General features: G+C 42.0%; 1 protein-coding gene across 1 annotated transcript in view; it reads left to right on the top strand.

Moving 5' to 3' along the window:
- Nucleotides 1-14,216, top strand: part of FRMD7 (FERM domain containing 7) — a 669,715-nt gene that overhangs the window by 476,878 nt on the left and 178,621 nt on the right. The window contains exon 6 of the mRNA XM_085606672.1: nucleotides 9,125-9,239. Coding sequence (XP_085462798.1) covers nucleotides 9,125-9,239 — 115 coding nt within the window. The remainder of the gene's footprint in view (nucleotides 1-9,124; nucleotides 9,240-14,216) is intronic.

Genomic DNA, 14,216 nt, shown 5'->3' with positions numbered 1-14,216 from the left:
CACTAGGCTGATTGCAAGGATATGGGTCACATCTGTAGTCAGACTGAAAGAAAGGTCCAGAACAGAGGTGGCTGGAGGGTCCTGGTTGATTTCTTATACCCCAGGAGGGGAAGTGGGCATAAGCAAGTGAGTGGGTCACTAGGTACATCTTGCCTCTTTAAGAAGCATTTACCTATTTACTATGACTGCTTCTCTATAAAAACTTTGTAAGAAAAAACTGGATCTAACCACATTATTCGGTATCTGCTTTTTATTTTTGCAGGAAAAGGACCAATCCAGACCTATTTTCACTGGTCCTGGCTTACATTTGCCAAAGTTTCGACATTGATATACATCTTATTATTATTTAGCTGTACACGAAAAGATACACACAAATCTAATAACATAAAAGAATGATTGTGGATTAAACAAAACTGAATAAGATTTGAACTGTAACCAAGAGTCTTGGAACACCAAAATTGAAGATACAAGCTCCGTGGTGAGCGGTTAGTAGTTTTTCCTGTCACCCAAAAGGCGTTGGCATTCGTTGTCATAGTCCACTGTATTTTGTATGTCGTGATACAAAATACAGTGGACTATGACAAAAACTACCAACCGCTCACCACGGATCCTTCCGTAGAGCTTAAGGATCGCATTACAAACCTTGTGAGAGAGGCAGAAGAAAACGCCCATATTACCAGACATGAGGCAGAATTTTTGACAGCAGTGGACAGTGTAGTACCTTATTTCTACACGCTGCCTAAAACACAAAAACAAAATGCCCCCCCCCGCCCCCGGGACGCCCCATTGTCTCAGGCATTGGCTCTCTACTAGAGCCTCAATCGAGCTTCTGCGATTACTTTTTGAAACCTTTGATCCAGCAGACTCCCACCTACCTTAAGGATACTAAGAACCTCCTTAATTTACTCCAAGAATTACCCATTGACACCGAGTCTACATACTTGTGACTCTCGATATTGAGAGCCTTTACACAAGTATACCCCAGGACGATACCATCAGAGTCCTGGGTGAGGCTCTGGATTCCATCAACTGGGATTACCAGACACCGAAGTCATTTATTCTGGAATGTGTCACTCTGGCACTAAAACATAATTATTTTTAATACTAAGGGGACGTCTTCCTACAGTCATCTGGTACATCTATGGGCAGCACCTTTGCCCCTAGTTTAGCGGGCCTCTACGTTCATAATTTCAAACGTAGATACATTCAAAGTGCTGACAACCCTTTCTCCTCTTTCATTAGTTTTTGGAAGAGGTATATAGATGATGTTCTTCTCATATGGCAAGGCTCCGAGAATGATCTAATGACATTCTTGCAATGGATCAATACCTTGGATCTGAATTTGAAATTCACTTACACCTGTAGTTCACAGTCAGTAGTGTTCCGTGACGTTGTCATCTCAAAATCCAATGGGTGTCTCACAACCAAAACATATAAACCCACGGCCAGAAACAACCTTCTAGAATTCTCAAGCTTTCACCCGAGTTCCTTACAGGAAAACTTACCCTGTGGCCAATATCTACGGGTGAGAAGAAATTGCAGCAACCTGGATGATTTCCGTAAACAGTCAACTGACTTTTAAACTCCCTTACTGGCACAATGCATCATAGTGGTGCTACTGTTGCAAGTTAGACAACTTGTATTTTGTATATAGCTCAAATCACAACCTTAAACTCCTTTATTAGCCCAATGTGATAACTTTGGGGCCATTGCCCAAATCAGGAATTTTGTCTTTGTATCTTGTTCCTCTTCCAGAATTACACAATTAAGCAGGAGCTTATCGATCTCCCCCCTAATGTGGAGATCAATAGGTTATGCCCTTTTTCTTGCTTTTTTGTCTATTTAAATTTTTAATCTTTATTCACAACAGCACTCTGCTTCATCATAGTGCCGGGTTTTGTCATCTTTTAACAAACGCCTAAATTGTGAGTGGCGCTAAGGCCGTCTTCCTTTGCACCTGATAAGAGCATTGAAATATACTGTGCGCATTTAATTTTTCCTCGCCTGCCGATCCGCCCACGCTCTTTGCCTTTTGTTGTCTATCTCCTTGACAACAACCGCTCTTTCAGTACCCTGTACAGGATGGGCTACTGTGTTATAGCTTGGAGCCTTCTCAACTTCTATTGGCTCACAGTGTGTGACGTCATCGGCGTCTACGTGATGACGCCCTCAGTGACGCCTCATCTTCCCAGCTCGAGGACACTTTCCCCGCATTAAAAACAAGCTGGTTTCCCTGCCTCACTACCATCGGGGTCCGGTCATTGAGGGATCGTGCAGGTACCAAGCGGGTGCCTAGCAGTGCAGGCGTGAGTACTACGACCACAGAATGAGATTTAGTAACGGGTTTTTTTTTTGCCCTACTGACGTGACTGATCACTTTCTCCTTCTCTATAATCTCCAGTGTGTGCCATTGTTGCTACCACCCCACTCCCGAGACCCATGGTGTAGTTAGTGATTACACCACTTGTGAAATACTTCCTTTTTACTTTACATTATGATTATTGCGTGCCCAGCCACACTGTGTTCAAGTTTTTACGCATAGTGTTTTACGACACAGGTTCTTGCTTACTGATAGAGACCGTAATGGGCATACTATATATTTATTTATTTGTTAGTCATTACCACTTGATAGAGATTGATTTATCGTATTGAGTGCACTTATTTCCTCACGGTAGCACGTATGGTCAGTGTTATCGTCTAAGTGCACCGCGTAGAGCACCAGTATCTGTACGTCCAACTATGACAAACCTATATAACCATGCCTAACTATTATATGTTTGTCTCTCTTTCTGTGTTTGTCTGAGTATGTCATTTTCATCCAGAATAAACTTGGTTCCTCTCAACACGAGGGATACCAGATCTATTTATTTTCTAATTTTTCACATTCATAATCTCTGGTTAGGGTGGGCCTTAGCGCGCCCATACCGCCGAGGTTTACACGCTCCTTCTGGTCCTGACGAATGCCTGTTTAATTACAACACATAGGCAGAAACATGTTGACCACATTTTAGTGGACTTTGTTGAACAATTTATTCAGCTTTAATGTCCTACACTTTGTTTTTATCCATGTCTGATTGACTTCTAATAAAATTAATTTTTTGACACGATCAAGAAATTTTTTATAATCACTTCCCTTATCACTGAACACAAACTACCAGCTCCGCAGTAATTCTGCCGTTGAAGCACAGCAGGGTGGCATTCGGCCTCTCCTGGTGGGGCCCTATGATGACGCATGTCACCAACTAGGTTGGTGAGTGAGGGCTTTATTAAGAACCTAGTTGGATTCTACTGATGTGCTCCACTTTTTAAAAAAAAGGCACACGCTTTCGTTGTTATGATTATACTTACCTTGGGGGACTGAGAGTGCTCCTTAATATTACTTCCCTCCCTCTCTTGTTGTTTTCAGCGTAACACAGCGAATACTTGTGATTTCATGTGACTCTTGTATTTGGTGTAACAATGGAAAGTATTTTTGATTTATTGCATTCTTGACATTTCAGTTCAAATCTTATTCAGTTTTGTTTAATCCACTATCTTTCTTTTATGTTATTACACTTGTGTGTATCTTTTCATGTACAGCTAAATATTAATAAGATGTATATCAATGTCGAAACTTTGGCAAATGTGAGCCAGGACCAGTGAAAATACTTTTGGATTGGTCCTTTTTCTGCAAAAATAAAAAGCAGATACCGAATAAGGTGGTCAGATCCAGTTTTTTCTTAAAATATTTATCAACTGGCCATCAACAAGGGACGTAGCCCCTTCTTTATATAATATCTTTATTAAAACAGCATTTAGTATCTCCTGAAACTTTTAACTTGTTTCCATCATTCAGGTGGCATTTTGCTAATACTGCTGTATGTGCCATAACTTAGGCAAACACTGCCTCCTGCTGTTTTCCCCAGGTAAATGATGGCTGGTCAAACCTGCCACATGTTGCAGGGCTGGGGGCAGCAGCAGTGGAAGCTGCTGTGCCATTAAAGGGCCTGGTGTCGATGTGCCAGAATGGATGGCCCGCCTCACCCTCGGCTCGGCTGAAGTAAGCGAGGAAAAATAAACTGAAAATAACCTGTGTTATTATCATTTTAGTTTTCATGTTTTTACTGCTGCGAGAGCAGTGGGCGGTGCTCCTCCTTCTTTATGGAGGCGGTGCCGCTGAAAACCAGCAAGTTATGCTCCATTTTGCTAGCAATAATTTCTGACCCAATAATTCTGTTGGGTGCAGTGGTCTCCTCATAAATAGGGTCTAATTATTTCACACCCTCTCTGCTAGTCTCATTCTCCACAAAACCAACCCCTAGAAAATTTACAATAACAATACATTTGAGTGAGAAATTAAACCTTAACTAACTGACACAGAAACAGTGAACAAACTGAAAAGAAACTTAAGTGTTGCGAATAATCTAACTAGTATGAAAAGGAAAATGATAAATCACAAAAGAATCCTGGAAATGGGAAATGAATATATCACAAGGGTTGAAATTAACATTAGAAACAGATCTACGAAACCTCCTGAAAAAGTAGGAGGAATGAAGGACAAAATGAGCAAGAGAAGCGAAATAGGGGAGTTGATTGTCTGTGAAAAGGAAAGAGCTTAGGATATTTGAGTAGTGCCATTGGGTCAACAAAAAGCACGTGGACGATGGGAACAATGACTATTGTGATGCTGTGTGGTGGATCCAGGCTGAAATTGTTTATTCTGCAATATATTTTGGATGCTAAATATCTTAAAAAGTAACCTGCTCTCAACTACAACTCCAAGGTTAGGTTTTAAGTCTTGGATAAAAAGATAACGCAAAACTGACTTGTAACAGGTATTATTTTGAAGGTTTGACTATATGAAATACGTAAATTAATAATGTGTCTGTGATACTCCTGAACGCGGGTTCTCCCTTTTGATGCATCTCTCCATTGGCATCTGCCCAAGTTGGCGTCCAGGTGGCTCTACCCAGGCACTAACCATGAATGCTTTGTTATCACATCCGTGGGTGCAAGCCCTTGTGAGCCAGTGTTGCAACGGATAAGCAGTGTTTGCTGATGAATCACAGTGTGTTGCAATTCAGGAACAATGCCGCATTGAGACGAGGTGTTTAAGAGATACAAATAGTGTTGTGACTAATCCGAGACGATAACGGAGCATTGGCCAGTTGACCACAGTTAATGTCAGTCACAATGTGCTTTCCTGGATTTCACTTTGAAAGTTAATTATACACATTTAGTCCTGAGATCTAGCCTGCTATTATTTTGTAAAAATGCGAGTGCCAGGGCCCACAGATCTTCTCATGCGGTCACACCTGGTGCCTTGTACTGCTGTAGCTGTGCACTGCAAATGCAATGCCGCTCCTCTCGTTCTTCTCTCATTCTCTGGATCAGTTCATATGTCAGTCCTTTATATTTCTGCATTGCTCCAAATACACCTAAGTAGGTTTGTGCATTCTACATTATAGCTAGCCATTTGTTTCAATTAAGCAGTGTTCCATATTTATGCAGAAATGATTTGATCCTGGTGTGAGTAGTGGGACCAGTGCTGATTTTCCTTTGCATTCTGGGTTTTGTAGTCCAACATTCACCATAAGACACAAACTACTAAAATTGAATGGAAATGAAGCCTACTATCCAAGGAGAAAGATCGCCATCCTCACACTCACTGGGGGTCAATACCCGAGTAGGGAAAGTGCAAATAAAATCCATCAGAGGCTGGTCAGGTTCTCGGCAGAACACGGAGCAGACAGGAGACCCTAGCAAGGTAGCTGCAGGGTTAGACCCTGTAGCATTGGCGCTGACCCGGGCGAGCCCCAGATCAGGGAGGCGGCCCAGTTAGGCCTGGGTGCGGCTTGTGGCCTGGGTGAGCTCCCTGCCTCTGCAGTAGACGACATGTCCCAGCATCCCCCAGCAAGAGCAAAGCCATGTGGCACAATATAGGAATCAGTACGCCAACATGCAAATGTCGTCAACTCCATGGGACAAATACAAAGTATAAACATTTGACGGCGTGAAAAAAAGTAAGGGACTTTTATCCATCTAGAAATTTAAGTACAGATTATCGGTCAAGTTACAAGACAAGAAACGCTTCAAGAAGCATAAACAAGCAGGACCACAACAGAGGCAGACAATGACAAAAAAGAAACCAGAGGACAAAGGGAAAACCATGAGCAATGCCTACCCTCTACAAGGATCAATTAAAGCCTCTCATGCCCGTAGCGCGCCAATATCCACCACTCCCCCAGCACCTTACGACCTGACAATCACCAGGTACTTTACTCCAGACCCCACATTGTGGCAAATTTCAACGAAGTGCCAGTCGCAAGACAATTTAGCCCTGCCCTAAAATAATCCAGATAAGCAGGAGGCATATCCAGGGCTACAGCAAGAAGCTGAACAGGCACAGGATGAACTAAAGTGTATTGAAATAATATTGGACCTGGCCTCCCCGCAACTCTAACACTAAAAGCGGAATAAACGTTGAATCACCCAAAGGCCCAGGTAGCGGACTCTATGAGCCGTTTCTAACACAAACCCCTTCACTACTGAGGTTCCGTGATTTCAGTCATTATCCTTCCACTCAGGGTTCGGAAGCCAACAGCATAGAGGGGGACCTGCGCTGTTTACCGTTACTCCTTAAAACCAAGTATACACTCGTACCAGTGTGCACCCAACAAAACTCCCTCTTATCTTCAATAAACACAACTATGGCAGCAGCTATCAATGCCCTCACATAGCGGACACAAAAACTGGAACTCCAAATGGATACGATGCAGGTAATAGCAACAGTTATAATGGGGATAGCAACCAAAACGGATACATTGGAGGGCAAACTGGACTCATCAAACAGCCACTTAAGAACCATGTGCACATGCCTTCCTATAGTGGAGAAGCTAGGGGCTAGCCGGCGATAATTATCCTAGCGCTAAATGCGCTTTGCGATAATTATCGCCGGTTGTTGTTGATATGCCCCTTAGCTCTTTGCCTGAAGTTCTCAAAACTTTGATAACAGATTTAAAACAAAGGCAACAGTTAACGGCTGACCAGAAGAGCAATTACACAGAGGACAGGGAACCGGATCCAGCTCTGCAAGAAGGATACTCCAGCGTTACTACTCTCGACAACAAAAGTGCCAACATTGCAGGAAAGCATACACTGCCCACCCTATCACAACTGGTCATAATGGGGAACTGGTAATTCGATCAAAAAGGACCAAACAACAGCCGGCAAAACACCAACGGCTGACAATGTGTACAGAGCGCTGCTAGAAGAGACAACAGGGACCTGTAATCCTCTATTTAGAAGAGAAAAACACCTGAAGAAGCAAGTAAACATTAGAAAACAGTGTGGGTGGACAAAGGAATTTCAAACACAGTTAAGGTTAACACCTCCACAAAGGCAACATTGGATATTGCTCCGCAATGCAAGATATCAATGCCACAGAAGCCAGACACCGCTCTGTAATTAAAGACACCAAAGAAGTTCTTCCCAACTTTCTTGACACCAAGGCTTGCCATCAGCCTTGACACCAAACAGTCAAGGAAGCAATTAGTTTAATAGTCTCAGCTAACACTGTTCAAAAGAGCTAGCTTGGAGGAGGAGGGGCAGCCTCAAGCTATACACGATCTTACCCCCCCCAACCCCACCCCAACGGAGCCCGGAAGGAACAGTGACCAGATATGGCAATTAAGCAGGCAAATACAAGTACAAACGGGGCCACCAGCAACGAGGAACACCAGGGGCCTGATGTAATCTCATATAACATCAGCTGATATTGACACACATTGGCCAAGAGAGGCTAGCCAAAAAGGCCCAAAGCCGAACTACTCCCCTCAATTTCATATGGACAACTGGCCTTTCCAGGGGCTCTGACAAACACCTTGGAAACCGCACATTGTCGGGCCGTCACCCAGAACGCACTAATAAGACTGGAGTTCAGATTAAACAAATAAACATATGAAAAATGCGCTTCTATTGTACAATACTACCGCAGAATCTGTGCAGCGCCCCCAAATACTATGAAGAAAATCTTGAAGGAAATCTTTATAGAAGAGAAAAAACCCTGGTCACAGTACCAGCAGACTGCCTGCAGTAAATGACACCTAGATATGACAAACTGGAGCATGTTTATCCATGAAATGTGGTAATTAACAATGTGATCATTTTAGTATGAACACAAATGATTTTGTAACAATTTTTATTAATTGAAACAAATTATTGTATTCATTCATTAAGTTCATTAAGTTCCAGGGCTGCATAACATCGGACGTGGGTGATTCATATTATGTACTTGCACTCTCTAAAGTGCATGCATTTACCTCAGAATTTCTAAGTTAGTACACGAGCTGTCGAAAGCATACCTCTGAAACAGAGAGGTAAGCACTGATCACTGATTCTTAGATGTGCTGTCTGCAGTAAATGCAAACATAGAAAAACAGACACCACTTAGCTCTACGCTGATCCAGTGAACATAACCACGATATGGCCCCTATATTATAAAATCAGTTGTGGAGCTAAACTCTGGCAAATTTCCTGCTGAAGTAGAAAATAGATCCAGCCCTGTGGTTGTGCCACTTACTTCCACGTGTTTCCAGGCATCAGGGTGGGTGGCTGTGGAGATGAATGAGTTGAGGATGTCGATGAGATTTTGAATGTTCCCCAGATTTTCAATCCAAAAGGTTTCTTGCTACTTTCATTTCCTTGGGTCCACTGCCACCCCTTTGACTGTGTGCCACAACTTGCAAAATGTACATCAGCTGCTGAGCTACAGTCTGATAATCCCATAATCTTTAGCCAATTATGACGTTTTCACTGTGTTCCCTATGACAACGTTTGGATCTTCAATAAACTCCAAGGCATGCTTTGTCATTTTTCTAGTTTGTAACCACTATCGTAGCGATAATTTTAACGCCGTGCTTGATAATATGCCCCTACGTCTTCAGCGTAAAAGGTCAGTAACGTAGTCCCACGACCACAGCTCCATCCTATTGTTTAGTTGTAGCCCTGCTTTTCAAAACAGTTGTTGCGTGATAACATATATAGAATAGCTGATAGTAATGTGCATTGTAACATGTTTCTGGTCTCCCCTATGATTTTATGAACCCTTATTTGCTCCAGTCAACTTCTGTGCTTATTTAAACAGCTGAGTTGGGGGATTTCCAGGAGGAGGCAGCCAGGAAGCATTTGGAGAAGAATCAATATTTACCCAATCAGGAGTATATCGATAACAAGATTATAATGTTTTACCAGAGGCACATGTAAGTGTTTGACTCTTCTAATATTCTTAGTGACACACAAATGTTGCATGTTAATGTGAAGAATTGGGTAACGTGCACCTCCCATTCCATCACACAAGTTTACAGAATCACAGCCATAACTTTAACTTTAAAATGAACCAGCTATTCCCCACTACACATTGTACTGAATTGTGTTTGTACTAAATCCAGCATTGACTCTGAGTATTGTGTCTGCTGAGACAAGAGATAGTAATACAAATCAAAAGAAAGGGGCAACGAGATAGTTCAATTTGGTTTAAAGTATTCTTTATGAAGCAGCACATTACACCAAAATAAACTAATGAATGGACATGACATATTAGAAGAGGGGAAAGGAATTCCAATAGAAAAAACAGAATCAGTGAAAAAATGTTGGCCTTTGGTATTTTTGTAAGCAAGGATTCTGTTCTTTGGATCGGATTTATTTCTAAATCAGACATTAGTATGAACAATAATCCCATAACATTTTGAGTTCATAGAGAAAAAATGAAACTCCAGGGTATACATTGGCCATTTTCTCCAAATGGTTGCTCTCATCCATATACTTTGAATTAATCCATACCATCAAAAAGTCCTCTACCAAGAAAGTCCCTGGCCCCGATGGGGTACCAATGGATGCATTAAAATCTTGCCTAGCTTCATAAACCCCAATTCTGATGCAGGCATTTAGCGCAGCAGCCCAAGGATCTATTCCAGCAACGTGGACTGATTCCATAATAGTTCCTATCTACGAAAAAAGAGAATGGAGGACACTAAGGGCCCAATTGGGATGTCGCACAGACCGGAGTCAGTTTGACATCGGTTTGGAACAGGATCTGAACGGCCTCCTGTCGTCGATTCCAGTCCAGGAAGTAGAATACGACTGAACCCTGTTCGGTCGCATGCCTATCCTTTACAATGGGAGCATGCATTCCTAATGGAATGCATGCTCTCATTGCAAAGAGCTGAGGTGCAGTTCATCCTTGCACCTGGAAGCAGGCACCTTAAGGTGCCTGCCACTGGGTGCAGGGATTAATGGGGGGTACCATAGGTGCCCCGTAGGCCACCATTCGGCAGCCTTGCACCCATGGGGGTCCTGCTAGGGGCCCCCAAAGACAGATTCCCACTGCCTTTCTGTGTCGGAAAGGTCGGCACAGAAAAGCAGCGGGAAGCTGCTATTGTAATCCGTTCACCAGAAAGAGCCAGCCGAGGGATTACTGCAGGGTTTCCAAATGGCGTACGGGCTCTCCGAGCCCGTCGGAGGCCATTCGGAAAACCGATTCAGATTCCCTTCTGAACGAGCTCATCGAAATGGGTCGGCCGGAAAGGAATCCGAATGGGCAATTCTGATGCGGTCGGACCGGCTCCAACCAACAGTTGGAGCTGTTCCCAACCGCATCGGAATCGGGCCCTAAGTGTTACCTTCCGATATCGATTTTGGATTAATCCGCCAAAGTAATAGAATCATTCTGGACAGATCAGACACCTGTGTAGCAGAAAAATACTGATGCACCTAGAGTAGGTACTCACCCGACTCCTGTGCTCCTATATGCTGTTAATGCGGTTCGGATATTGATAAGAGAAGCGTGAACCAAAAATATATACCAAAGTAACCATGTGATGGGAAAGCTGCACAATCCACAACGCACTTTATCCTGTTTTGCAAATTTTATAGTGATATTAGAAAGAATTTTTTACGACCCCTGTTTTTACCAGAGAGAATTTTATTACATCAGGAGGCTTTTAATTTTCTATGTAACCTGGAGACAGACATTATTTGTCACACTGTCATTACGTGTGCCATTGTCAACAGGAGGTCACTTGTAATGTTTGATAGTATGTTCTATGAAAGCGACTAATTGATGCAGTGATAGTCCTAGGTCTTCAAAATCCGATTGTATGCGAATTATGCACTTGTTTTAGGATTAACACGATTTGAGTTTTTCAATCTAAAAGTAACATTGCCCTGAGGTAGAAACTGCTATTTTGCACATTTACAATCTAATATTTTTTAAGAATGTATTTTCGATTTGTACCACATTCCCTAAAGTAATTGTCATGACTCCATATAATCGGATATAATTGAGTGCAAAGTCATATCATGCATAGATGTAGTAACTGCCATGTACAAGTGTACTTTAAATGATTTTTATAATGTATTTTAAATCCGAAGTAATACAACTTGTACTATGTTTAAACTACTTTTGTGGATTCAAATAATCCAAATAAAGATGAATTTGATCCCAATATACACACACCAAATTGTTAGTACCACAGGACCATGATGTGCAATGTTTGAAAAAGTGGCAAATACATTAGAGGGCAAATAACGGGTTTTCACTGTTTGGGATCCCCTTCTAAATCCTTCTCATGCAGGTAATTAAGAAGTGCCCTGGTTGTTATAAGGGGTAGAGCGATGTCCTATTTTTATGACAGAATTTATGATAAGGGTGCCGAAATATTGCAACTAGAGGGGGCAATCATCGAGTTTAAAGATGATAGGGCTCATTTATGAAAAGTGACGCATCGCTAGTGTACTATATTTACAGTATGGTGCTCCATGGTTCAAGGACTTACTTATATGTCAAGAATTCTAACGTATCTGGTGGTGCAAAAATGACACATTGCTGGAGTGTGCCGGAAAAATGACGCTACTCCAGCAATGTGTCATAATCTATGGGCGAGTTCCATGTGAAATGTAACAGTGGGCGGAGAACTCCGCTCCGCCCGCGGAGTTTTGCCTACTCCGCATTCCGTGGAGAACGCGGAGTAGGCAAAACTCTGCACACTCCGCAGCAGAGCGGAGTTGGCCAGACCGTGCCTCCAACCCGCCCTATTAACAATTAGTAAAAACTTTAAAAAACGATTTAAAAGTAAATATAAAAGCCTTACCATAGCTGCGGCGTCCCCGGGCTGCCCTCTTCCTCTTCATCGCTCTCTTGGTCAAAACTGCCCATGCATGGTCACCCACAGAGACTGTCTCACTTTGCTTAGACAGTGGACAGAAATGTTGGCTATTTTAGAAAATATTGGGTTTTCTCTCTCTCTTAGAACCCCTACCAATCTGCATTCCTTTCCATTTCCACTGCCCCTTAAACCCCTCTCATTCTCCCTGCTTATCGTATAATGTATTTCTCATATGGCTTGAGCAAGGAATCCCAATTGAATAAGGTGCAAGACTGCACCCAAACTTATTTTCATTTAATATGGAACTGCCCTAATTTTTTCCATCTCACTCATTACCCACCTTGATTAGGACTAACTTTTTTCTAATTTTCTTCTTTAAAATACATGGGTCCCATCTACAAAAGTGAACTGTGTTTCAGACTTCTGAAATTCACAAAATATCAAGCTTTACAACCGCAGAACATTCAAAATGTACAAAGGGTACTTTGCAAGTAGAAAAGCTTTCTGACTTGTAAAGAAAACTTTCTGACACCTTGAGAATCAGAAGTTAAAGGTAAAATAAAAGGGGCACCCCCGCTGCTCCCGCTGAGTGTCTACGGAAGATATGGTGTGCGACTGCAATTGTGGTTGCAAACCTTTGAGAGAACACTGACCTGTCAAAGGAGGTGATATCCATTCCTAAAGCGTAAACTGAGTGTGATGGCTAGATTACACTTTGTGAACGCCATCTGCAGGGTTAAGGGGGAGAAAGATAGGGCCCAAGTAACTACTGCATACTCCCTCAATGTTCCCTCTCAGGGTGTTATTTGTTTTGTCTGAATATCCCACTTTAGGGAAAGGAGATGCCTTCAGATGAAAGTGGTATTTTGAGATCATAAATGAAGGCATAGAGTTCTACTGACCCTCATAGGATTCCATCCCTGCATTTAGAGACATTCAGTATGATTTATAAATCAGGAACTTACATCAATAATGTTAGTGAGGTAGGATTCTGAAATCCTATTTCATGCTTTTATATAACAAAAGATTGCACATCCATCACAGGGGAAAGGCAGGCTGGGTCACAAAGCAGTTGAGGTACAAAAACACTAAATGATTTGCAATCAGACAAATAATATAGGTGATCCTGTGTTCCTTAAATTTGAAAAATGCACAGCAACTACACCACAGAATCAGAAAATCACTCCAAACTGATTAATTGTTGTATGTAGATATACTGGCAGTCTCTGTCAAACAAACAATGAGCATCAGACAACCCTCTCTGTAAATCATAATGGATGGTTTATTGACTATGCTACATCTTTTGAATAGTGGATTTGATAGTATCAATCTAAAGCACCTCGGAAATTCCATTTCCATAAATCTCCTCTCTCAGTGTTCATTCAGGAGAAAAGGAGGGGCTTACTACCTTAAGGAATAGATGGTCAAAAATCCTTCTGGGGAAAATGTGGTATTTCCAGCATCAATTGTTTACAAGGGTATAATTAACTTAATCTACATCACAAAAATTAGAAAATCGTACTGTGTGTGCTATCCTTTCTAGTGCCTCCATTCAGTAAAATGATTTGTTCACTAAGAAGAAACTCCCAGCATAGAAAACATTTATCTGCCATGGGCACCACCAGTCTTTCTTAGAATGGGCACGCAAGGCCTGGAACTCTATTTCACCTACTATCCATTCTATTGCTGCATTATCTGCTTTCAAATGAGAAGATTGGCAGGGGTCTGTAAAGTGGGCATATGGGGAGCGAATCATGAAGATGTTGCAGACTGAGTGTGGAGTTCTTTTGAAAGTTTAATTCAAAACTGCCACCTAAAATAAACCTTCTCTCGTTTCATCATTACATTTGGAGAGTTAAGTTTACAAAGAAAGTAACTTGATAATCAAATTGGAATTAAATGGAATTTTAGGCCCCACAATCTCCTTGTGGTATTAGTATCTTATCTGTAAACATCGTAGTGCTTAGAAACAGGATCAGTTAGTAAGTTAGTTCTGTGAGATGTCCTTGACAAAGATTATCTCAACAAGTTGTACAATCCACTCAGATGGGCACCCACAAACTCCCAACCCCC

Source organism: Triturus cristatus, chromosome 5_2, assembly GCF_964204655.1.
Source record: "Triturus cristatus chromosome 5_2, aTriCri1.1, whole genome shotgun sequence".
Lineage (NCBI taxonomy): Eukaryota > Metazoa > Chordata > Amphibia > Caudata > Salamandridae > Triturus > Triturus cristatus.
This window is presented reverse-complemented; position numbering and strand designations above follow the sequence as displayed.